The sequence below is a fragment of the Dermacentor silvarum genome, chromosome 8, assembly GCF_013339745.2.
Source record: "Dermacentor silvarum isolate Dsil-2018 chromosome 8, BIME_Dsil_1.4, whole genome shotgun sequence".
Lineage (NCBI taxonomy): Eukaryota > Metazoa > Arthropoda > Arachnida > Ixodida > Ixodidae > Dermacentor > Dermacentor silvarum.
In genome coordinates, this window is record NC_051161.1 from 51,689,834 (window position 1) to 51,715,151 (window position 25,318).

The following is a 25,318-nucleotide window of genomic DNA, read 5'->3' on the forward strand; positions in this document are numbered from 1 at the left end:
CCGCGCGAACCCCAACCGTCGACGAGCTACAGTGTGATAACCGAAGATTCACCGGACAAGTAGTCGCCCAAACTGCGCACCATTCGGACGCGCCTCGAGCCGCGTTTCGTGTCAGCGGCGACTGCAGAAGCGCGAGCATGCAGCGTTCGCGACTCCCTTCGCGCGGTGTCTGCAACTGAACGGAAGCTCAATTTGATGGACCAGCCAGGCTGTGAAATTTTACACGCCCACCAAACGAAGAGGAAAAGGTGCAAGAAAATGCCTAACAGCAATGATGCCAAATATTACAGCCTTGATGCGTCCTAATAAATCTGCGCTGCTTGCAAAACTTTGCAGCCCGTTTTCTCAATTGTGTCTTTTTTGTCAGTCACCACGCTCGTGGAAAGCATAGCACAACAATGGCTCCACCGATTTTGATCCCGTTTGTTTTTATGTATTCCCTGAAATGTGCTTGAGGGTATGACAGTCTTCAATATCTTGTTGATAGCTTACTTTCTTTTCTACTTGCTAATTTGTGAGTGACAAGTTCTGGTACAATTAGTGAAGGTGAACATGATGTTCTGTGTAAAAAAAATAAACGGGTTAAAAAAAATTTGAAACTGTTGTACCCTGTGGTCCTCTTTTGAGCAAAGATTAAAACTAAAGGCAGCTCCCTGGCATGTTTCGTTACTGTGCCAGGCTTTCCACGAGCAAGGAACTTGTAAACTTCTGTAAATTCTTATAAAACAAAAACTAATGAAGATATCTTAATCAAATCTTAGAGTGGCCTCTCTATTGCAATGTACAGTGTGTGTGCCAAATTTCGGCCCTTTCTGCCAAGTAACAAAAAAGTTAATTTTCATCCCCTCTTCCCCCCTTAAGCTTTGCTGGCTGCTTTGGGCCTCAGGAGTGTGTTCTAGGCAAGTGTGTTGACCTCTATACGCAAAGCAATTTCACCAGTTCTTGTGTTTATGCAGGTAGAAGAAGTATATTGAAGTAAGCTCAGCTCCCCCTTCAACTTCATTATAGCAAGGTCTTGCTGTATAGCAAAAATAAATTTGAAACGAAATTCACAGTAGTGGAAATCATTCGTACGAACCTTGGATGGTTCGGGGTTCACTTTCCTAGTGTTGATTTCTGGGTCTGTCATCACCAGACGTGTCCACCATTCCATCTTGTTAATCTGATGGAGAGAGAGCAAGAAGACAGTGCCGTGTTGCACCTTCAGTTTATTTCCTAAATCTAGGGAAAAGACAAGTTCTAGACAACACTGCTATAACAAACAGCACAAATATCGAAAACTTGCTTCATATACTCAAGATTCGACAAATAAGTTTACATAAAAATGCAATTAGAGATCAATGCTTTTCCATAAGGAACTAGTGCTAAATTGAGATCAATATTTGGGCGGCATACAGTTTGAACCCTTTATCATCACCAGCAAACGCCTGCTACCGACAAGAGCTGTAAAAAAACTTACAATCTCATAACACAGTTGGCTATTTCACAGTGCTCTGATTGGTTATGTAAAACAACAAAGCTGTATTAGCCGGACAGAAGACTTCGGTAGCATTATCCTGGCTTTGTTAACATTGTAGGAGCATGCTTATTGGCATGATAAAGATTCGTGACAATGTTGAACGATCTTAGAAGCTTTGCAGCAATGCTTGGAAACCACCAGTAGAATATCACATCATCCCTTCCTCAGAGATTCAATTTCCAGCCTGCAATTTGGAGCTGCAAAGCATTTGTCATGCACAGATGTGAAGTGCACTTGCCGATTTAGAGCAAGGCACTCAGGCTATGACACAAAGCTGAAGCTTGAGTAGGTGGCAGCACAATCTACAGCAACGGTCAACGTGGACTCAAGACATGTTGGTATTCCTCCCTACCATCAATACTCACTTTTTCCATTGTGACTAGGATGGTCTTCGAATCCTCGAGGATCCAGCAGGACTCTTCCAACTTGATCTCATTGAACAGGTCCCCATCAATGATGGGTGGGAAGCCCTTGAGACCAACTTTTAGGTGCTGCATAGAGATAGGAAAACAGACACATTCCTCAACTGCACACATTAGCAGTTCATGGCGGGAGACCTAATGGCCAAGGTGTGGTACATCTCGAACACCTGGCTACTCACATCTTACGCCTCTGAGAGAGTTTCTAGCCAGCTAAGAAGTCCTGTTAATAGAGGTTTATCCTGACTGGAAGCACATTACAATTTACGGAATACCAGAACACCGATGTAGATGGCAAAAGCAGTGCCATCTTGTGATGCTTTCCTACAAAGCCATGGAAACTTTTTTCTGTTGCGACACTGTTCCCACAGGAAGGGGGTAAAAAAAAAATTCACTACAGTTGAGCTCACTTCTGATGGCCTCACTTGAGACAAACATGCACTTATTGCAAACAAAACTGGTACGACTGTCAAAATACGCATTATTGCAATGCAGCCATGTCTCATGTACTATCAGCATCAAATGAAACTTCAACAGCAGAGCGCGTGGCCCAAGCATAAGTGAAGGTATAGTGCGCGCCGTCCAGTCATCACCATTGACAGGCGCGCACATCCAGTTTGGCCGAGAGTAACTCTACAGGACGAGAGCAACTCTCTAGATCTAGTTTAGCACAAATTGAACCAACCACACTCTTCACAAAAACAAGCTTTGTCACCATTTTGTGATGGCTGTGATGTTGCATCTGACGATTCCGATGGTAGGCCTTAAGTAGGCTGTTGCGAATGCCTCAAATGCGGTTTTGGTTTCGTATCTGATTGGAATGCGCAAGCAATTTTCAAGCCCATTTGGCTGGAAGAAAGGTGCATGTTAGATTCAGGTAGATACAGTATTTTGGCCACAAGCTAATTCAAAGTTCTATATTCATTCTAATACGAATGTGCAACTGAAATATCGAAAAAGTCATGCAAAACAACTACAGTCGAGTGCCTCTACAACGAAGTGACCTGTAAAATGAATAATTTCGGAGGCCCCAAGCACTCCGTTATAAAGGCGTTCAACTGCACTAATTAATGCATTACCCAAACTCGTTGAGGCCACTAACCTTTTTCTCAAAGTCAATGACAACATCTCGTGCCTTGATCTTTAGATTCCTTGGTATAGGGACCCTGAGCTGGAACAGTGAAAAAAAAAAAAAAAAACATAATGGACATTTTGTGGGTGCAACATCATAAAAAATACTCATCCCGTGTCAGACACACAAAAGAACTGCATGTACAGTGAAACCTCGTTAAAACGTACCCGCTTAATGTGCAATTGCAGTTCAAACATAGTCGCGAAGATTCCCCCACCCAGCCCCCATTGAACCCCATAATACGTAGTCGCTCAGTGCCCACCAAATGGTTAGTACGTACTATTTTCTTTCTTGTTCTACATGCACAGGCACAAAATCAGCAAAATCTCATGTGCACAGGCGTTCGATTCTCAAGTTGCGACGACCTTAAAACATGGCCACCACGACGTATTTCCTGCTCATACAGCTGTTGCCGAATGCTGGGCACAAGAGCATGGCCTTCGAGATTGGCTTCTGGTAACACGAAGAAGCTGCCGGTAGGGGGTACGAATTCGCTGTTGCCATCGAATCCAATCCAATTCAAGTAGTAACAGCGCAGAAGCGCATTTTATTGCGATAGCAATCTTATGGACACTCCAAGCACACTTCTGCCGTCGCCGTGGTCGTTGCTTTGAGGTTCTGTATGAAGTCCAAACATGGTAGCTTGTTGCCGTACGCTGTATGTGCGAGTGAAAGCTTCTGAGGGTCAGCCGATGATTGCAACTCAATCTCGTGCGCGCGAGGAAGAAAGGCGGGGCGGAAGCGCGCTTCTGTCGCGTGCGAGGCCTGGCGGGAGAGGCGAGAAAGGGGGGGGGGGGGTTTACTTCGGCGGCGGTCAGTGCGGGTGCCGTATCTTGAAAGCGATATGCGATGTGGAAAAAGCATGTCCGCGCGGGCCTAGTCTTCAAACGGATCTGCGATGTGAACAAAGTGTAACTAGTGCCGGTAGCCTTGTGTGCGCAGTGCTTTCAAGGTTCAGTTCGCGTTCAGGAGAGAGATGCCACGAAGGTCAATTCGCTCGCCTGCTGCTGCCGTGCCTCCTCACTCCAGTGTTTTGAAGCAGTTTCCACGGTCATCGAGTGAGATGTGTTCACGTTTACCTGTGCACGCGTTACAACGTGCTTTTTTTTAATTTAGTAAGCGATGTTTCACAAGTGTATACGACTGATAAAACTACTACCCTTAGTTCGTATAGTTGTCTACTAATTTGCTATCGCAATCAATGCTTCGCCTATGAGGTGGAACTGCGAAATTTTTTTTTCTTCATTCCGCCAGTGTGGTTGCGGTCGTGGACAAGGCCGCCTCGGCAGCAAGTGAAGATCACTTTATTTTCGCTGCCTACCCGCAAATAAAGCCTGTCTGCGTGTGTGTGTTTGAGAGCATCGTGAAATAATTCTTTTCCAGCCAGTAAGTAGGCGCTAAACTGGCATTGATGGTTAATTCGTACGTTGTTTAGTGCATACCTAAACGTCGTTGCTGGCCGTCTACGTATTAACGAGGTTTGACTGTACTGTAGAACAGATGACAAGCAATAATAAGAACATTCACATAGTACACTCAAACCTCGTTATAACGTAACGGGATATAACGAAATAATGGATCTAACGAAGTATATGAAATTCCCCTTGAAATCTCCATAGAGAACCATGCATTTGAAACCTCATTGTAACGAAGTAAAATTAATGTCTTAATGGATATAACGAACTTTATTAGTCTACCAAAAAAAAAAAAAACGATCACAGTGCGTGAAGTATTCCACGGAGTTCGGCACTCATTCGGCGCGGCTGTTTTAAAACTCCCGCATCGACCTCACGGCCATGCGCATCCACGCCACGCGCGGCCGAGCGAGCCATCCTCCTCGCTCAACCAGTGGGGCAAAACGAGCGGGCGAGCCACGTGACGGCAGTGAGAAGCGGCCAGGCGGCGCAGTGCCGCAGCAGCAGCGAGCGAAGTGACCTTCCTGCTGTCTATCACTTTAACGCAAAATGATCGCCAAGAACACACGGCACGCACAAAGCTACGAGCCGCTGATGCACCTACACTGCCTAGACTCTGCCCCCAACGCAGATCGCTTTCAAGTTACGGCCCGCGCTGGTCGCGCGCGGCGACGCAGTACGCAGTTCATGCCAGAGTACAACGCCACGCCGGCGCACACTTTTTCCATGTCGCACATCGCTTTCAAGATACGGTCGCCGGAGTAACCCCCCGTGCCTCGCGGGCGACAGAAGAAGCACGCTTCCGCCCCGCCTTTCTGCTTCACGCATGCGAGATTAAAGCGCAATTGTCGACTGACCCTCGCACGCTTCACTCGCACATACAGCATACGGCGCGCGGCGACGGTGTTATCGCCCTTGGACTTTATAGCGAGCAGCCAAAAAAACGTTATAGGGCCCCAACGTGTCATAGACACCAGCTTTAAGTAGAAAATACGGATCTGTAAGGCATGCTTCTGCTAGTAGAAACCGAAAATACGTCATAGGTGTTGCCCCCGGAACTTTGGGCGGCCAATCGCATCGTCAAGCCACCAAGCCAAGCGACATGAAAAGTCAACATGGCCGCTCGGGCCTGCGCGGGGCGGCATGTTCGCAACTGCATGATGTGGGAACGGTCTCACAGTTGTGATGCAACAGTGGGGTTCCCAATGCATTGGGTCCTATGGGAGCTATGCCGGGACTGGCCGAAAACGACGTAATAGCCAGGAAAACGTAGCACCCGGGAACGTAACAGCGCGGTTCTGCTGCAGTTGTGCACCCAACTGAGCATACATTGCCGTAAACTGTTATAATTGATATAACGAAATAATTACGGCTCCGCTTCAACTTCGTTATAACGAGGCTTGAGTGTATCTCTACTCAAACTTGTAGTGGCCTACAGCAGCACTGCAGACATTGAGCACAGCCTAAGCCATGATATCACATTCTGTCATCATGCCATAAGCAGGAGAGGAAATGAGTCTACAGCACTTGGTCAGAAACATGTCTTTTTTTTTCTCCCTTTCATCTTCCTTATAACATGCACATTTCAAAAAGAAGACACAGGTCATTTTTCCTATGCTTTCTTTAGCTTCAATGCTGACTTCGTATAGTTACTAACAAAGTTTCCCTTAATTCAGTGAAGTTTTAAGATGTCCATCGAATGTGAATGCAAAGGGGATTGCGAAATAGTTTGATATATCAGTAATTCGAAATAGAAAATTGACCTATCTGAAGTTTATCTGAAAGCTCCGCACATCTTGGACGATTTCCTGAGATCATGAAAAGTGGGAATTTACCAGTTTGTTTCGCTAAAGCCAGGTCGAAAGCAGAAGCTTTAATTTTTTATTTTTTTTGTACAAATGGAAAAAATTGCTCGTACTGTGAACGGTCTTTGATATACTGATCACAATGTAACTCTAAAAGCCTGCGTTTCCCAGCAGCGAGACCGCAATGCGCCTCTCGCGTCAAAGTTGTGCTGTGCGTTTTTATTCAGAATAAGGTAGCGCAGAACTAAGCTATCCTGTACGGATATGCATCGTGCCACCATCAGCGCACTTGTACTGCGAAGTGCGTGTGAATGTTCCCAGCATGTCTGTTACAAGTGCACAGTGTACGACCGATTGTCATACACCTGGAAGCGAATCAATACAGGCAGACGCTATTCCATTCGAAATTGGCTTTCAGCTGGCGCAACATCCTAAGTCCAATCCCACTCACTGTGTAACTGTGCGAGCATGAATGAAATGCATTCATTGCAGACCCGCAAATTGCACAGCGATGAGTTGCACGCCACTGCTGCAATGGCCTTTCCTCAAAAATGACCTAGGTGTGGATATGGTGTCCGGTGGTTTTGTTAAATTCAAATTGTAATGTAAAATTCGCCAGCGCATAGTGTTGAGGTCGAATTCGTTTTGGCCACTCGCGAACCCTAAAATGCCAGTTCGCGGAAACCCTTAGTCTGAATTGACAAACCCAGTGGTGCAAACATATCTGGTTCGGTACCCCATGCCTGCATCCACTCAGTGAAAAGATAAGAGTGCCATCCACACTTTCTTGTTGAATGCATATTGGCTGCGCAGGCCTTTTGTGCTCTTGAGGCAGTGTGGAAATCTGCACTTGCCAATAATAAATGGCCACTTGCAGCGACACATACCTTGCTTATTTTTCCTACATGGCAGGTACTGTTCTTCAGACTCAATGTCTTTTTTGACAGCATCTGACAAAACAGCATAGGTCGGTAAACTCGCTCAGGCTCGGACCAACCCACGAGTCTGAGCGAGCCTGGCTGAGAATTTGGGGAGTCTTGAGTTCAATTGAAGCCCGAATGAGTAGAATTTTGGCAAGTATGATGAGTCCAGGTGAGCCCGGCTGAGTAGAATTTTGGTGAGTCTTATCCCTGTATTCAGAAATACATATTTAACTTGAAGCCCATGCTTGACTTGATATAAATGACGCCTGGCGTGAACGCAGCCAAGCCGCTCATTGTTTTCGTTGGTGCGTTCACGACAGGCGCCATTTAAGTCAAGCGTGGGCTTCAAGTTAAGATGCATTTATGAATACGGACAGCAGTCCAAGTGAGCCGGCTGAGTGCAACTGTGGTGAGTTTGAGCCCGAGTGAGCCTGGCTGAGTAGAATTTAAGTCAGACTGAGTCGGAGTGAGCCCTAAGCAAAAATATATTTTGTGAGCGAGTTATGTTTATTTTGCCTGACCTATGCAAAACAAAGCTCATTTTGTCGGCACTAAATATTTCACATAAAATGTGATTGCAGCCCCATTAGGAGAGAGCTGCATGTGTAGGGGTGTGGAGTGGAGAAGTGCTCGATACATAGAATGTGGTGACGAATGGGAGTTTGATAGAAGCAAAACATTTGAAGAAAATACTGTGGGATAGCGTATCTCGTTAACTTTACCTCAATTTCAGAGAGAGTCTGAGTCCACCTGTAGTTCTCCAAGTCACAGCCATTGCCAGCATTGGGCTTGAGCTTCCCTTTGTCCTTCTCGTCTTCGTCCTCATCTTCATCTCCCTGGTGAAAGTGAGCACAACAATAGTGAGCAACAAGCACAAAGTGTCAGAACTTCTCGTCAGCAAACAATAACAATTTAATAAGAGCACAGAATAAGACCAGAAGAATGTGACCTAAATCTGAGCACAAGACGACAAAAAAAAAAAGAAAAAAAGGCCCAACTAGCACTAGCATCCTATTAAGATATTTGTAATGTTAATTATGCAAAGAAGTGCTGTGACTTTTCTAAATTTAAGCTCAGCACAGACAGCCTGCACACAACCTTGAATTACCTTGCTAACCAGCACTAGTCTCTGAAATGAGTTATACAGCTGAATGTCATTCGCATCCAACACGGAAATATACATTCGTTATATCCAATATTCCTTGCCAGCATATATTTGTTACATGCTGCTACCAGTGAGAAATGCTTTAAGATTTACTTTGTTATATCCATGGTCATTATATAAAGAGATATGACTTTACTTCCAAGACCAAAATGTACAACACTTTTTCTTTTTATTCAATTTCAATTTTAGTCACAGATCACATCAAGATGCATAGCAAAAGTAATTTACAGGAGGAGGTACCAAAGTAAAAATTGCAAGCACTACCTCCCACAAACAAATAATAAATACAAAATAATGTAAGCCTGACAAGTGTATAAACAATATGGAAATAAACTAGAAATGTATGTAAGTAAACAATGAAATATAAGCACAAAAATATATCACGGATAGATAAAGTGAGTGACAACAAAACGAAGAATGGTGCAAAAATACATATATAAACTTTGTAAAAACATTTTGTATGCAAATGATGCAATAGCACTATAAAAATTGTATCGTCACGAAAATCAGTAAAATGATCAGTGAAACACATGCATATGTACAAACTGCAAACATAAACTTAATGCCAAGTGAACTTACTGAGCTTGCTAAGGAAGGCATACTTTTCCGGATTGACTGCTTGCTTGAATTATTTAACAATTCAAATCAATGCACCACTGGCTATGAGAGACCGCATAACCGAAGGACTCGGGACTAATTTTTAACCACCGGGGGTCTTTAATGTGCGGTCAACGTTCAGTACGCGAAGATTTCTCGCATTCAGCCCCCACCAGAGAGCGGCCACCAGAGCCGGAAATTGAACATTCAATCTCATGCTCAGTAACATGACGCCACTGTAACTAAGCCAACACAGTGAGCATATTAGATTTCTAGCCAAATAATCATGAAGAGCAATAAGTAGTCAAGGATGCCAATTAAGCTCCTGATAAGCGATGATGCCTCCAGAAACACAAGCCATGGCGTTTCGTTTGGTGCCGAGATTCAAAAGAATGTGCGTAGTTATAATCTGTACGGTCTTCAAACATCAGTGCATGCACTAGCATTCAATATATTTTCAATACGGTTTACACTATATGCCCCTACCTTCCCTTATCCTATTAAAGTGTACACATTGCAAATGCACTAAACCAATGAAATCATAGTGGTTTCCTGCAATTGCCTGCACTAAAGGTCCCTGACCAGGCCCAAATGCAAATTTTGGTTATCAACTGGAACTTGTAAAACGACATCTAAGAAGCGCTTTACCGCAATAATTTTTCAAATTGGTTCATTAATGGAGGAGATTGAAGAAATTAACTGTCCTGTCACCATGCCACCAGGAGGCGAGTGCCACTGCCAATGGAGACACTATCTCACTTTGCCTTGATTAGCGTCTGCAAGCGGAGTCCCCCCCCCCCCCCCTATACCATTCCCTGCGTTCTCCAATACCGGGGCCAAGGGACTACATGTTCACCCATCAAGCCCTGCCTTTTTTAACACGAAAGTGTTTTATGCCGAATTTCACGACCGATTTCCGGCAACGGATGTAACTGACGTGATGTCGGCTCCGGCGCCACCATCTAGGAGCGGTGAAGCAAAGTACTGTATCGTGACACCAACGAGTGCCGACAGGGAACGCTTCCGTAGTCACAGCGAGTGGAGGCTCCAACACGGTGTAGCCATAGAATAAAGAACCAAGTGTAGCCTCGTGCATAAAGTTTCATACAATAATTATACAATAAATAATCACATAATAAAAACATTATTGTCCGATGGCAGGATTTGAACACAGGACCTCTAGCAGAGAAGCCCAATACTGAAACTATTACGCCACGGACGTATGTAGACAAGCGACACAAAGCGCCCTTATGAATTTATCGCGGGCTCGCCAGTGCATCGAGACACTTGGTGTGTTAAGATTTGGCCACCTCGACAAGCTGAACCGTTGTAATTAGTAGCAAATGCGGGCGTTTCCAGTGTCTTCTACACTTCGAAAAGTATAGATTGCTCTGAAATTTAGGGCAACTAAGGCACAAAAGCGCAATAAACAAAGCCATAAGAACGTCTACAGTAAAAGCTCGATGATACGAATCTCACGGGGTCACGAAAAATATTCGTATTAGCCGAAATTCGTATCATCGAAACACAATTAAAACTACTGTCGAATCTCGATAATTCGAACTCGAAGGGGCCCGCAAAATTGTTCGAATTAAAAGGACGTATTTTTGAAGTATTCGTGCACCATAGCACGATGCACGAACGGTGGGAGTCGTGAAATATCGCGGCGCGCAAGCGCATAGCAAGCGCGGGCCACGAAACTGCCCACGCCGGCTAACGGTCGCTTCCCGATAACGACAGAAAACGAAGCTTCAGGAAGCGAGCGGGCGGCGCCGGCACACGGGTGCACGCGGAGACCGTCGAAGGTGAGGGAGAAGGGCGGCAGGGAAGCGGACGCGTCAACTCCGCCGCTTCGGTGGCTCCCCTCGCCCTCCCTCTCAACTCCCTCGTAGCTCTCTCACCTTCGACTCCGTGCACACATCTCCGTGCGCGCCCGCCGCCGTGCTGGCGCCAGCTTATTTTAGCCGCCCCCTGAAGTTTCGTTTTCTGCCGTTATCGGGAAGCGAGCGTTTGCGGGCGTGGCAGTTTCGTTGGCCCGACTGTGCCTCCGCCGCTGCTTCCCTCTGCGCTGCTGCCGCAGCGTGCAAGGTCAACATGTGACTAGAAAATAGAGGAGAAGGGTTCACTGCCATTTTATCCGCGTGGCTGAGACGTCGGCACTAGCGTGTATGCTAGAATACGGTTGTCTAGAACACTCTAGTCGGCACGAACACGCTTGTTCCGGCGCGATGCAGAAACGGCGGCCTTGCAATTTGAGAGGGGGGGAAATTTCCGCCTCGGGGTTTTTTTTTTTTCCCCGTTCCTTCGCGCGCGGCATTGAGGGGTCTCTCCTGAGCTTTTGCTCTATGGCGGTGTCGGAGCAATGCCGGTCGGAGGCGCCGCCGCGTTATTTGGCGCGCTGCTAAGAGCATTGTCGGTACGCGGTATGTTCGAAGTAAGCGTGTTCGAATTAACGAGATTCGACTGTAGCTAAATTAAAGAGTCAGAGGTGAACTCACTCAGGCACGTGTACGTAAAAAGCATTTATTTCTTGAAGCGCCACCGCTTCAAACTCTTCGCGCCCAGTCGCGGAGTCCGCGCTGTCCGGCGCAGCGCCTCCGCACCAAAAGAGAAGGAGAGAAAGCGCGTGCCTGCGCGCTGTTCTCTTTCGCGGCCGTCGGTGGGGCGGCGTTTATTCGTATCAACCGACGCAGGCTGAAAATCGATTCGTAACAACCGTTCTCTAGCACGTTGCAAAGTAATGGGGCTCGGCCGGGACCACAGAAAAATTCGTATCATCCGGAAATTCGTATTAGCCGTGATCGTATCATCGAGCTTTTACTGTAAATCCATAAGCACGAAGAACAGACAAATCCATGTACTTCTGTGGCCTTGTGTAGGCAGTTAGCGTCGGATTAGCCTGTGGTGCCTCGTCGCCTACGGATTGCTGCTTCAACGTGCATCAGCAGTGCATTGCCTACTGCTTCGCTTGTGATGGCGCCACCTAAGACGACTGCTGTGCTAAAAGCACAGAAAGGCAACGACGTCGACTGGCGAGTATCGCTTTGCTCCAGCGAGAGTCACGCCTGCGTGAGGCAGAATCCCTTCGCGCGTTCGCGGCGCACGGTGCGAGCTCTGCCACTGGCATTCCTGCAGCTGCGTGTCGCAGCTTAACTGGTTGCCGTAGCCACTACGGAGCCGAACCAGAATGCGCGCACCTTCGCCGAAGCCACTCCACAGCAGGACGGCGCTCGCCAACAGGACACTGCATGCTAAGCAAACCTAAAACATGGTCGCCGGCCCGCAAATCGTGCGCCTTTCACTGCAGCGGACCTTGAGTTCACGAAGCAAACATGCAACAGCTTCTGTGAAGACACGTTTCACTTTCGTGTTCTACTGATTCCAATGAAAGAGGGATCAACCATATTTTTTTTTCTTTTCCTTTTTTTTTGTTGCTGCGCGACGCATTCACAGTGGTCGCGACGTTGCACCTTTCATATTGGATGATTAACCGTAGTCAGATGTCATGATGAGTAATGTAGCTAGCACTGCGTCTTACGTAGTCACGTGAGTGTGTAACCTTGATTCTCTGGCTGCGAGCAGAGCTACCTAGTGAGGGGGGGGGGAGAGGGTATGCAGTATTTGGTTTAAAATTTCAGCTGTTTACCTGGCACACAATGCTGCAATACGTTGCAGATACGATCGTGAGCAAGTGATGTTTTCGCTGTTCCTGTCAGTTTAAAATGACCAAACCTGGTGAGGGGCCATTTAAAGGCAGGCAAAAGTCACCATGGCATTGAAAATAGAAGAAAAAATGCTCCTGGCATACAGTGTTTGCACACTTTTTTTCTAGAAAGCGTGTCGGAAAATTGTCGACACATAACAATTGGATACGAAACCAAAGCTTCACGCTGTTGGAAACAGCCTACTATCACAGCCAGCGTCGTCACAAGATGACATAGCAAGTTTTCGTGCGAGGGCTGGTGACAACACGCCGCTTTCATTATGAAAGCTCATTTAAAAAGTTCTTTTACGTGCTAAGCTAGTGGTAACAGAGCCCCATGACATATTCTTAATGCTCCAGAAACGCATGCATCAAGCCGAACTGGAGAATTGGTTAGTCAAGGTTCGTTTGTGATGGTTGAGGAGCCGTTTGAGAAAAGTGGAATATCAAACACATGCTGTGGTGCATAGACAGCAATAAAAAGCTGCCCAAGAGTACACAAATTTTAGCTCTGAGAAGGCACATTTTGCAGGTTGGATTTTTTCTGATTGCAAAATCGGAGGAACACAACTTTTATTTTAGCTATAAACGTGGGTGTACATTCAACTCGAGTGGCCATTACTTCCTTACTCTGAGCCCATAGAAACTGGGTACTAGTGCTCACTAGGAAAAACAAAATCTAATTGAATTGTATTCAGACACACATCACAGCGGTAAAATGCATACCTCAGCCGAGTGTACACGATATAACCCTCTCCACACGGTCAGACACAGGAAGAGCGTACGGTAATGGAAATGCTGGCTGCTGTCGTGCACCATTTCTACGGCAGCGCATCCCAGCGCCCATAAGGCCGGCATACTCACTCATGAGCGACTCATACATGCTCTACACTGATTTCACAGACATGGGATATAGAATGCGAGTGACAAAAGATGTGCTTAGACGCGGGTGTGAACAGGAGTGAGGGCTGGTGAGTTGGAGTGACTGAGTGCCAGTTAATGTGAGTATCAACAAAAGTTGGTGACCGTGGGCATGAAAGAACATAAGTGCCTGTTGGCAAGTGGGAATGGACATGCATACAAGCGTAAGGAAGCGCTGGTGAGTAAGAGTGCATGCGAGTACGAACGTAAGTGCTGACGAGTGTTAGTGGACGCGAGATTAGTGGGTGCGAGTAAGTGTCAATGAATGCGTGTAAACATTGGCGAGTATTTCTAGGTGCGTGTCTAGGAGTGAGAGTGAGTATACAGCCCGACAAAAATATTATCGAGTGAGCATCTCCATATTTTGGGGACCTATGACAGCACCAGAAGGATAGTAACCTTTAAGGACACATAACCATTCTGACATCGAAAATTTGTTAGTGGCAGCTGTGTACCAGCCTACAATGAGCATGCAGCTGCAAGAAATCTGAAATGATGCCATAACAGCCAATATACGGGCTTTTGATGGCGACTAGGCAGCCACCATCGCGTTGCTCCCTTTTCGGAACACACAGCCGGCTCTCTCCATGTTGGTTCTCTCATCCCACAATCAATCAACAGCATTTGCCCTGGTGACGTCACACGCACGACCTTGCTGGCACTATGACATGTGAAGATGGGATTGGAAAAGCCCAGAGAGGTGCACAGTATGGTATATTTAGTGTGTGGCTTCCCCTCAGCAAGTGGCACTGCTATGTTCGCTGAAGGTGGTCACCGCGTCTTTGTGTACACAATATGAACATTTCAAATGTGTTCAAAGTATCCGAGGTGGTTTGGGGCCTTTTAAAAATGGGTGCAAAAGAATGAGCAAGTGGTGTCTAAATTTACAGACATTATGGTATACGAGGTGTGCTCAAAAAGTATCAAAACTTTGGTTAGCAGAAATTCATTCATTGATTAGGAGGTACAAAACTCTAATCTCCTTCAAAGTAGTCTCCTTGGTAATGCACACACTTCTCTCAGCACTACCGCCATTGTTGGAAACACTTCTCGAACGCGTCTTATGGAATGGTAATAAGGCGGTCCGTTGCATTCCGCATGATGCCTTCTCTTGACTCAAGTCGGGTTCCTTTCAGTAGCATTTTCAGCTTGGGAAATAGCCATAAGTAACACCGAGCCATGTCGAAGTAGGGAGCCTGACCACAGGAATGTGTTGTTTGCTGAAGAAAGTCTGAATCAGATGCGCAGAATGGGCGAGTGTGTTATCACGATGGAGCTGCCAAGTTTTTGCTGCCCACAGGTGTGGTAGTTTGCACCGCACAGCATCACAAAGGCCATGAAGGACCCCCTGGTAGTATTCCTCTCTGATGGTTTGGCCTTGTGGTACGTACTGATGATGCACCACCTCATGGGAGTCAAAGAAAACGGTCAACATGATCTTGACATTGCTGCAGACCTGCTGTGCTTTTTTTGGCCTCGGGGATGTCTGATGTTTCCACTGTGATGACTGCATCTTGGTTTCTGGGTTGTACCCATAAACCTACGATTCATCACCTGTGATCACGGTGTTCAAAAAGTTGGGGTTACTATTTGCATTGTCCAGCAGGTCCAGTACGATTTCCAGACAGAATTGCTTCTGCTCCACTGTTAGCAGTTTCAATATGAATGTCGCAGACACTCTCCTCATCCAAATCCTCAGTCAAAATTGAATGTACTGATCCAATGCTCACCCTTATCTCTTTCACAAGTTCTCAGACTGTGATGCAACAGTCCTCCATAACCAAAGTCCGCGCTTGCTCAATAACATTCTCATTTTGGCTTGTTGAGAGTCTGCCTGAATGTGGTTCACTGTCCAATGATAGGCGGTCATCTTTGAAGCGGTTGTACCGCTCCTTTATCCGTGAGGTGCTCATGCCATTGTCCCCGAAAGCCTGTTGAATTTTGTGAATGGTTCCCACTTTGGTATTGCCAAGCTTTTGGCAAAATTTGATGCAATATCGCTACTCATGTTGTTCTGTCATTTTACAACTTACTGGAATCTGACAAGCGCTCACTACGCGTCCTCACTCATAGGCCAACTGCCGGCAACTTGTACTTTCTGCGGGTGTAAAAAAAAAAAAAAAGATTCACGCATGCGCATGAATGTCCCCATCATATCTCTACTAAAGGAACCCTCCTGCACTTCACTGGTTTACACGAGAAAGAAGAAGGTTTGATACTTTTTGAACACACCTTGTACTCTGCATGCACACCCATCCCTCCTTTCAGGCATCTTTTTCATTTACCTTTTTCTCCTCCTTGTCTTCCTTTTGTGCCTCAGCAGCCTTCTTTGCTTTCTCTTCCTTTTCCTGAAACATAGTGCAAGCATAGATGTGATTTAAATTTCTAGTTAGTTTTTCTAGAGCCTTGGAAGAAGGACAGAAAAAAATTAAGTGCATGTTTACAGGTGTTCAAGCAGACTATGAACCGTTTACAATCATGATATGCAAAATACACTAAAGCGAGTTTAGATATTGTTAGAAATGGGTGGAATCAATACAATTACTCTTGAAATAAGGACACGAATTACATTTAATTATTGAAACAACTTATTTACAGCATACAAGACACACAACTCACTTGTACAGATCCAAACAGTTCTTTCAATTTCACACATTGAAGCAATTCCTTGAACTGCTCAGCCACACTGCGCACGCACGCGCACACACACACACACACACACACACACACAAGAATGCGCACAGCACTAGGCGTACCACAAACGCAGAGGATGTGGACCACTTGCCCAGAACTGATCTCGTGCCTGACACACTCTCGCACGCACAATTAGGAGGAGGGGACACCTCTTTGTCCCCAATACCAAAACCCCTGACTTCTTGCAAACATGCACGCCCAAGATAAACGAACAAAGAAAACAAAAAGTATCCAGTATGCTTGCTTACAATATGTATCAAATTTAAATGTGACTACAACATTCGGTAGACAATCCATACTGGACCTTCCTTTAGTTTCTACAAGACTTCTGTTTAAAATAACTTATACGATAAAGTTCCAGAGCTTTCAAGAGGTCTAAAGGTCATCCGCTGCAGTCTGCTTCATTGTGAATTCAGCATCAAGGTATACACTGACATAACGTGTGATTCAAAGCCTAGGACTGACTGGCTTAAAGGATTACCCCATCCAGCACAGACATCCAGTGCGTTAAGAGTACATGTGTGGCAGCTATTCAATAAGATTTTAATTTTTGTTAACCTTTTGTTAACCTTTGTTCTTTTTATAAGGTTAATCTGTTTGCCTCAGCAAACTTCCACATATACAGAAGGTTCAGGGTTACAATACTGGCAAGTACATGGTGCACAAATGCAAGACGATGGCTACAGCTCAACACAGTACTAAATCCTTTAACCCGCAATCTCGAGTTATTGGAGGTTTTACCAATATCACCAATGACAAGTCACACTCGTTCAACCCGATGTCGTGCTGCCCCCCGCCACCAAACAAGTTACAGTATTTTTCAGCATTAGAAGGTGGGAGAAGCCTGGAAAAAAGCATGTAACCAAGTATCAAGAGACAAGTAATATATTTTCAGAATCTGAATGACAGAAAAATTCATGGCTACATACAAAAATTATTAAATTTCATATGTTTTTCGGAATTCCTTTGGGAGGTAAAGGGTCAAATTAGGCTTGCTTCTTTATTTGCAGGAAGATGGTTCCTATCAGCTATTAAAGCCAGTGTTTGGGCTCGACATACATGGGCAAAATGTGAACGTACCCCTAGGTGCTCTTTATTTAAATGCAGGATTGTGACTTTTGCATAAATGAGTTTACTATAGGGCAATTATCCATTATTACAATGGTACCACCATACACTGTGTGTTCTGTGGTGTAAGACACAGCAATGGTGCACTGCAAGCAAAAGCATGCAAACCAACAAGACACCATGAATGCCATGTTTGTAGACCTGTTTTTGTATTTCGTAACACTTGCCAGCCGGTACCCAAAGCCCCTTCAGCATTTCTAGCAGCGATAAGTGTTCTACAGTCTTATTATACTGACGTTCCAAGACATCTTAATTACCATTTGTATAAAATGACAATAATTAGTCCTTGCAAATTCTGCTAGAGGCATAGAAGTATTCCGCATGTTTTGCGAGCATATCTAGATCTTAATTCAGTGGGTTATTAAATAGCTGCAGGCACAGAACAGTGCAGAGTCTCAAGCCCATGTGAAGTGAACATTTCTTTGACACTTCTAGACATACAAGCATAGGAGGTGCTACATGGCTAGCCCATGTGGGTAAGCAAGCCTAAACTGCAATGAGTTATCAGACAGCTTTCTACTGCAGCATATACATGAAACCCAGCCTAGGTGCCTTGACTGCACACCTTGTTGGTTCAACTGTGGGTGGCTGCAACATCAGAAGCACTGCAAGCAAGTGGTCCACACAGTCATCAGTCTATTTAGGTTCACTGCAGGACAAAGGCCTCTCCCAGCAATCTCCAATTACCCCTATCTTGTGACAATTGACTTCTCCTTAGTAAATGCAATTTTTCTCATTTCATCACACCACCCCCCAGTTCCCTACCGTCCTCGACTATGCTTTCCTTCCCCTTCTTAACCATTCTAAAACTCTAATAGGCCACCGGTTATCTGCCCTATGCATTACAAGGCCTGCCCAGCTCTATTTTGTCCTCTTAATCTGAACTAGGATATCAGCTACCACCGAATAATCCACACCCCCGTCTTCAGTCTCTTTATGCTTAACATTTTTCGTTTCATTGCTCGTTGCATAGTTCACACAGTGCTCCCTTTCAAACACCCAGTAATCACTGTGAGTGCCATACACTGCCAATGCACCTCACACCGGTGGTGCACATGATCAAGAGGCAGGAATTTAGACGGTGACTCGGATAAGCAGGCAGCAGAGCCACCGTCAGCTACCAAGGGAAGGATATCATGTAACACAGTATCGAGTAAGACAGCAGAAACAATTCACTGCAATGGACGTCATTCACACTATTACAAGCCATCTTGAAAGTAAAATTTTTCCGCTGTCTAGTCTAGATCATACTTTGAAATATCTCGGCTCGAGAAAGTGGACTTAGTGTATCCCGCCAAGGGTACAGTGAAGATCATTGATAAGCAATGCGAAATATTACAGTCATGCTCAGTGTAACGAAAGTGATTAGAATCACTAATTTATCTGTTATGATTAGAGACCACAACATTAGGCAAAATGCCTATTTTTTTCCTTAGATCTTTATAATGCCTGTTTAACATATAAGCACAAACTATGGGTTTAGAAAGATTTTAGCCGAACATTTATTGTGCTTATAAATGCCTATTTCAACATTGGTGCCCATACTGAATTTTCCAGAGACTAAAAATATCCTTTTCCGCGTTTTGTCTTAGTCTTAACTTGTGTATAATGTTATCACCCACTTGAAAACTTGGCTAAAGACTGCCGATTATTGCCACAAACACTTTGCTGGTGTAAAATCTGTTATTAACAAGTTTCCACTAGACAAGAGCATTGCTGTGATAAGGGCTACATGATGATGCACTTGAAGGTGACTTAGCGTACTTGAGGCTCACTTTACGGTTTTAGCCGACATTATCGACAAACTTAAATGCTTGGGTGAAACTCTGTCCCAGAATATGGGGCTGATTTTGAATGTTCAGGAAAGGTTCGCCACCATTACCAGTGGACATGTTGCTGATAGAATTAGTTCAAAACTAATTCCACCTTTTCAGCACTAAAAGAACTGTCAAAGGTTTTACCAGCGAACGCTCTGCAATTCTGAAAGTTCCTAAATACAAATATGTGCCACTAACTTGGGTGCATGTTGGGCATTCTTTTCCTGCATGCAAATCAATAGTCAACGAAATAAGGTGCAACATCAAACACAAAAACCTGGAGATGGTGCTTGTTTGTCACTGCTAATCCACAATTTTTTTTTTTTGTGTGGTGTTCAATGACACTGAACTTCAGGTAACTCTTGTAATCTATACAACTTGCCTTATTCCTTTTATCGAGAAAATATGAATTTCACAAAATGGACGTTTAGTGGGCCATGCTCGTTAGAAAATAATAATTTATTCTTAGATGCACAGCGGAAGTTCTTATTGAGCCTATACATACATGCCGAAAGGACCGTATTTGGTGCCTATACCTGTTATAGGTGCCTAAAGCATCATTTTTTAGCGCTTGCGGCCTCTAGTTATGATATTCACTGACGGTCTACAAGGCTTACAGCCTGAATAAGTTCTGGACAAGCTACTTAAAATGCACTTGTAATATGAACTTTTTCAAATATGAGCCATCGGCATAATAGAAGTCATCACGGGGAACTGGCATCAGAAAGTGGCTTTGCCGCCAGTATCACTTTACCTTTTTCTAACATACTGAACGTTGCTCTAAATTAAGTTGCACATATGCTATTCTATCAACAAAACTACAACTTACTAATACAGTATATCTAATGTTCCCCTTAAAATTCACCTGTGCCTCTCGAGAGCTGATGAATTAATAGAGACTGAGAAACTGATCACAAATTAACAGAAATCAACTGTACCCATTTCTGTAAACTTTTGTAAAGTGTTCCTCTATTTGCTGGACCACAAAGTGATCCACAAAGTGGCCAGAGTTTCATGACAAAGCAGAGTGTGGGCGACTGCCACTTCACAGCCCCAGCATGAACAGTGGAGGTTTGAGCAATTAGTGCTTTTACGTGGTTACATACATTCGACTAATAAATCACAACTTCCAACAACATGATGCAAGAATGATGTATCAATAAAAACAATGCAATGAACATAGTAAGGGTTCAGTTGGACCATCACAATATCCACATGCACACTGTATTGAGATTCAGTTCGAAAGAGGTGGTTTTCCGTTCAACAGTAGCAAACTTGTCTGTTTATAATTGCTCTTCTACAGGTGTAGAATTTCTCTACAGAAACAAGTACTGCATGACAGATTGAAACTATGCATAGTCCCACTCACAAAAGTGTACATAAACGTAAACGTCAATCTGCGAACTTTAAAATTTGTAAATATCCAGTGGACGTGACAAAGTGGGGGATCTTCAAAAGTTTGTCCTAAGCACACACACCTGCTGTGGGATAAACTTGCACTTTATTTAACAAAACTGGGAGCAGTAGAGACTGAAAAAGAACACACAGTTTTTAGATCACAGTGACTTTTGCAGCAACTTTGCTGCTGCCAATTTCGCCTGCTTCGGGGAACGTGTTTGTAAGTTGCTGAAAGTAAGTACCCCTCTGGTCAGGGTTTCTCCCTACAGTGGGCGGCGGTGAAAATGCCGCCCACTGCTGTGGTTTACTGTGCACCACTCCTGTTGACCGGTTAAAATTACCATTCTGTCTTTTTCGCAATCCTCAGGTGTTCCTTTATCAAATAGTGAACTATTAAAAAGAAAAGTGGCATAGAAGTTGAGAAACTCGCACTTTTCCTAGTGCGGCTGTCGACAAGGATCAGGCAGAAAATCGGGAAGTGCCATCGCACTGCGGAGCACACTACTTTCTATTGACTTAACACTGCCATTTTGGAAGCAATGTAAGGAGGATAGATCTGAGCATTAGCTAGCCACAGCAACATAGTTTGCCGTGCATAATTAAGAGCAAAATAAGCAAACAAAAAATGGGAAAACTAGCATCGCGATTCGCAACTGCTGCCATGCGGACACAGGAAGATCTCCAATGCCAGACGAGGTGCCGAAGTTTGGTGATTGCTGTAGGATGCGTCACCGGCTCGCATTAGTGTCGTTAATGCGTCAGAAATGCAGAATTGGTGAACTTACAATTCAAAACGGCGGCGTGGTCGTATTGAAATATGAGAGAGAGAGAGAGAGGCTAAGTTGCTTGTATAACCCCCCCCCCCTCCCAATAGCAAGATGTCTGTCCACGCCTCAAAAATTCCTGGGGAGAACCCTGCCTTTGGTATATAGCATCTTGCGCTGCCACAACTGGGAGGCATAGATAGATACAATCATAACTTCTTTGTATGCATTTTTTTGCAATCTTGAGCCACCCCATTCTTAAAACACCTTCAACACTTTTGCAAACAGAATATATTTTTCATAAAACTCGACGTAACATTCATAACATCATAGAACAAGCCCAAATTCGTAAACCCCACAAAAAAAATAATAAAAAAAAAATAGGAGAGTTGGCAGGTATACACACAGTTTTTGTCAAAAGTAATGCAGCCACTGCCCACATGGCCACAGCTCACTATGATGTGTCCCTGTTGACCACCTCATATATTTATGCAGCTTGAAAGCTCCGAGGAGAAAGGTGAAGTCCATCTCGCATTTTACAGTTTTTAAGTACCTATATAGAGTTAAAACTGCACTACACAAAGCAGCCAGGACTCGGCAATGCTCGTGTTCACTTCACTGCTCTTGGCAAAAGGCTGTTCAGTTGGCCAAAAAAGATTACGGGACACAAGTTTCATAACAAAGATGAATTTCCGTTCTGTTAAGGCACAGCCCTTCTAATTTAATAGAACTACTACTGTCTGAAACTCTGGATTCAAGCCTATGCACCCAGGCTACATGACAATTCGGCTCTTTCACAAATCTTCTGTCCAACAGATGCTTCGCACAATAGAAAACTGGGCAAGTTGAATTACGTTCATGATGTAGCAGCGCAAAGAACAGACACAGACCGGAATACAGCTGAAAGTCAATGCTTGTGTCATCCCTTCTACATTGCCTTCAAAATTGCCCCATTGCTTTTCACAATTAATTCGGAAGAAATTACTCAAAATATTCACGCTGAGTATGAAGTCTGGTGCATTTGCAACTGTGCGGCAATGATTTACTCATACACTTGTCATCCGCTTTTGAGAATAATGACACTAAATTGATTTAGACATCTGCGCTGTGGAGATGCAGCTTTCGGTATCTAAATGTGGTATTTAAATTAAAGAGAATGCCTTTTATGTTCGTCCCAAACCACTAAACAGTAAACGCCCAGCTTGAAAAACGATTATTTCCCATAGCTGCATTCAGGTATCGGGAGTTTAGGATACTAGCAGGCCGAGTAAGCTGCGTTAAAAATAAACGTGACAGCGTGACAGCATAGCTGGTGTGTCTTGCACAGGGTGACAAATCGACAACAGTAATAATCTGGTGAAAAACGGTCACCATCTAAATGCAAAACGATGTACGAGTGATCATATGGTGCACCGACATCATCGTGGCCACCATGTTTGGGTACTGGCATGGTGAGAAGCCGCGCTCGTGACATCGAGTCAAACTATCTTTAAACAGTTGTGGCTGACTGTATATTGCCATTTCTGGCAGGGCTAAACAGTGGTACACACCTTTTCCAGTTCTTTTTGAAGGGCTTCAGCCTCGGCGTCGCTGATCTCCTGAACCGTGCACTCTTCTTTGTCCTTCTTGAGCTTCGCCTTCCGCCGCTCCTCTGCTTCCTTTGACTTCTTTTCCTTCTCCGCCTTCTCTGCTAGTGCCATGGACTCGTACTTAGAAAACTTCTCGAGTATAAGCTGAAACGCATGTGAAAATAACCATTGACAACACAATCCCCAATATACAACAATACATAGTAGCAATACACATGGCACAGTAGACACGGCACAGTAGCAGACAGCTAGCCGGCAGCAAACCGGTCTCTACAAAATCGTCTGCCACGCTATTCGTTCAAGTAAGTTCCTTAGCTACAAAAGCCACCAGCTTGAAAAGTTAGTCACTGAGCTGCACTGCTACCGAATTAACTGATGGCGCTTATACTAACAACCAGAAACGTAACGAACAGGTCGCCTCAAAAACGCGCAGCTGATTACAAAAGGTGACCAGCGAAATTACTTCAATCAACACCTGTTTCCTCTGACGCGAAATATACTCGAACAGTTCAAGTTACAGTAGAATATTATCAACCCTAGGGACACACACCAGAAAGGCTACGTTACCCACCTTTTTCGCGGAGCCTGGTCCACCGCCGGTGTAGAAATCGGTTTTTCTGGCGAGAAAGCTGAAGATGGTCTCTAGGAGCTAGAACACAAAACGAAAGCACATCATTACTACAAAAGGTTGAGCCGTTGGGGCGCTATTTCGTATCTAAAAGTGGACCACTACTATGCTTTCAGTGGCTAATTATTATATTTTGCTCATTATGTTCGTGAGCAAGCAAATTTTTTTTAGAATCAACATGAGCGATAAACCAGTAAAAAATCGTCAATGCAGCTCGTTTACATAGTCATGCTCAAACTTGTATAAACTGAGAGATCAAGGTTCAATAGAACTAAGATCATTTCAACGCTTCTGGTTCAGGCGACGTTGGTTTATCTACCAGGAAGACCACGCCGGCTCCATTCGGAGATCCGTCAATCGCCGGATCATGCGGGCGTGTTTACGTCGTTAGGCCTAGTGACAACCACGAGCGGTGCGGCGGCCGCGCACCACCACAATTCGAGTCAACTCACATGCTGCACGCCACCTTCGTGCTGTTGCGCCAAGGCAAGCAGCATGCCGTCGAATTTCTCAACGTCGGATTCAGGCATTGTTGTTTCAACGAGGTAGTCGGTTCACTAATCTGTTCTGGCTCAGACCGCCAGTGCACGTCCGTCTGGTCCGTCGTTTACCGGCGTTGCCTGGCAATGCGCAAATCGAGCGTCACGGACATCATGATATTGTTAAAGAAGCACGTAAATAATATAAAAAAGCCAAATTTACATACTAAATTAAATTAAATAGCAATCTTAATTGTGCCAAATTGGGCGCGAGCTGGTTAACAAAAATGAATTGTAGTTACGATTTCACTTTCACTGCTCCGAGTTCTTAAAGTTTGCTACAGTGGAACTGAGAAAAATTTATGGCAATTAGTCGCTCTAAAGAACCCTTCATGATATAAATCACTTAAGTATCTACTACTTTTCGCTGTTTTCGCAAGATGTGGTTATGCAGTTTCGATTCACAAAAGCGCCCAGCGGCACGCGAAGCGTATACAATTTCGGAGGCCATTTAGACTGGTCGTGGCTCACGTTACCTCTTCCTCTTTACTTCCAGTAGGTGGCGACTCTAGTCAAGTGAGTTGTTTCTTCCTTTACGGTCACTACTTTCACCATGACTTTCACAGACTGTTTTCACCGCGATGAAATGGTTGTCTTCGCTTGCTGCTTGCTTTTCCGTGACCAGACCAGGTCGGACAAGCAATCATATCCAGGGACTTTAGGCCAGACCACGGCCGTACTACTGTAGCCGTACTACTCGACAGCCCCCAAGCTGCGAGCAGCGTTTTTCTCTCCATGGTTTTTCTCAACTGTGCGCACATAGTGACGTGAAGTGCGTGGTTAGAAAAAGGAAACGCGCGAGATTTAAACGAACATCACACATTCTTTTTGTCTGTTTCGTAGAAAAAGAGTGATTATTATTAAATAAAACAAAAACCGATTTTCCCAGCTATTATACCGGGTGTTCCTGCGAAGACTAACCAATTTTTAAAAATCGCCTGTGGCAGATGGTACAATTCTAGTCCTTGAGCTGGTCTACTCGAAGAGGCGGGCATTACCTGCACGATAAATCGAAAGACGTAATCGAGTAATTAACAAAAATCACAAATTAAGTTTTAATCTAATCACCTTATGACACACTGCAATACGCAAATGAAAGCCAGGTAGATCGCAAGGCGTATTCAATTGGAACCAATTCTCAGGATGCACACCATGCATGCAG

At 44.6% G+C, this 25,318-nt stretch overlaps 1 protein-coding gene across 1 annotated transcript in view; it reads right to left on the minus strand.

The window, feature by feature from the left end:
- The window catches only part of LOC119461216 (nuclear migration protein nudC), a 32,998-nt gene extending 8,761 nt beyond the window's left edge, over positions 1 to 24,237 (minus strand). Inside the window, exons 1-8 of the mRNA XM_037722442.2 lie at positions 24,070 to 24,237; positions 23,561 to 23,638; positions 22,951 to 23,133; positions 15,885 to 15,947; positions 7,936 to 8,049; positions 3,041 to 3,109; positions 1,885 to 2,010; positions 1,079 to 1,162 (exon numbers count right to left, since the gene is read on the minus strand). Coding sequence (XP_037578370.1) covers positions 1,079 to 1,162; positions 1,885 to 2,010; positions 3,041 to 3,109; positions 7,936 to 8,049; positions 15,885 to 15,947; positions 22,951 to 23,133; positions 23,561 to 23,638; positions 24,070 to 24,147 — 795 coding nt within the window. The 5' untranslated portion in view covers positions 24,148 to 24,237. The remainder of the gene's footprint in view (positions 1 to 1,078; positions 1,163 to 1,884; positions 2,011 to 3,040; positions 3,110 to 7,935; positions 8,050 to 15,884; positions 15,948 to 22,950; positions 23,134 to 23,560; positions 23,639 to 24,069) is intronic.
- Positions 24,238 to 25,318: the final 1,081 nt, after the last annotated feature.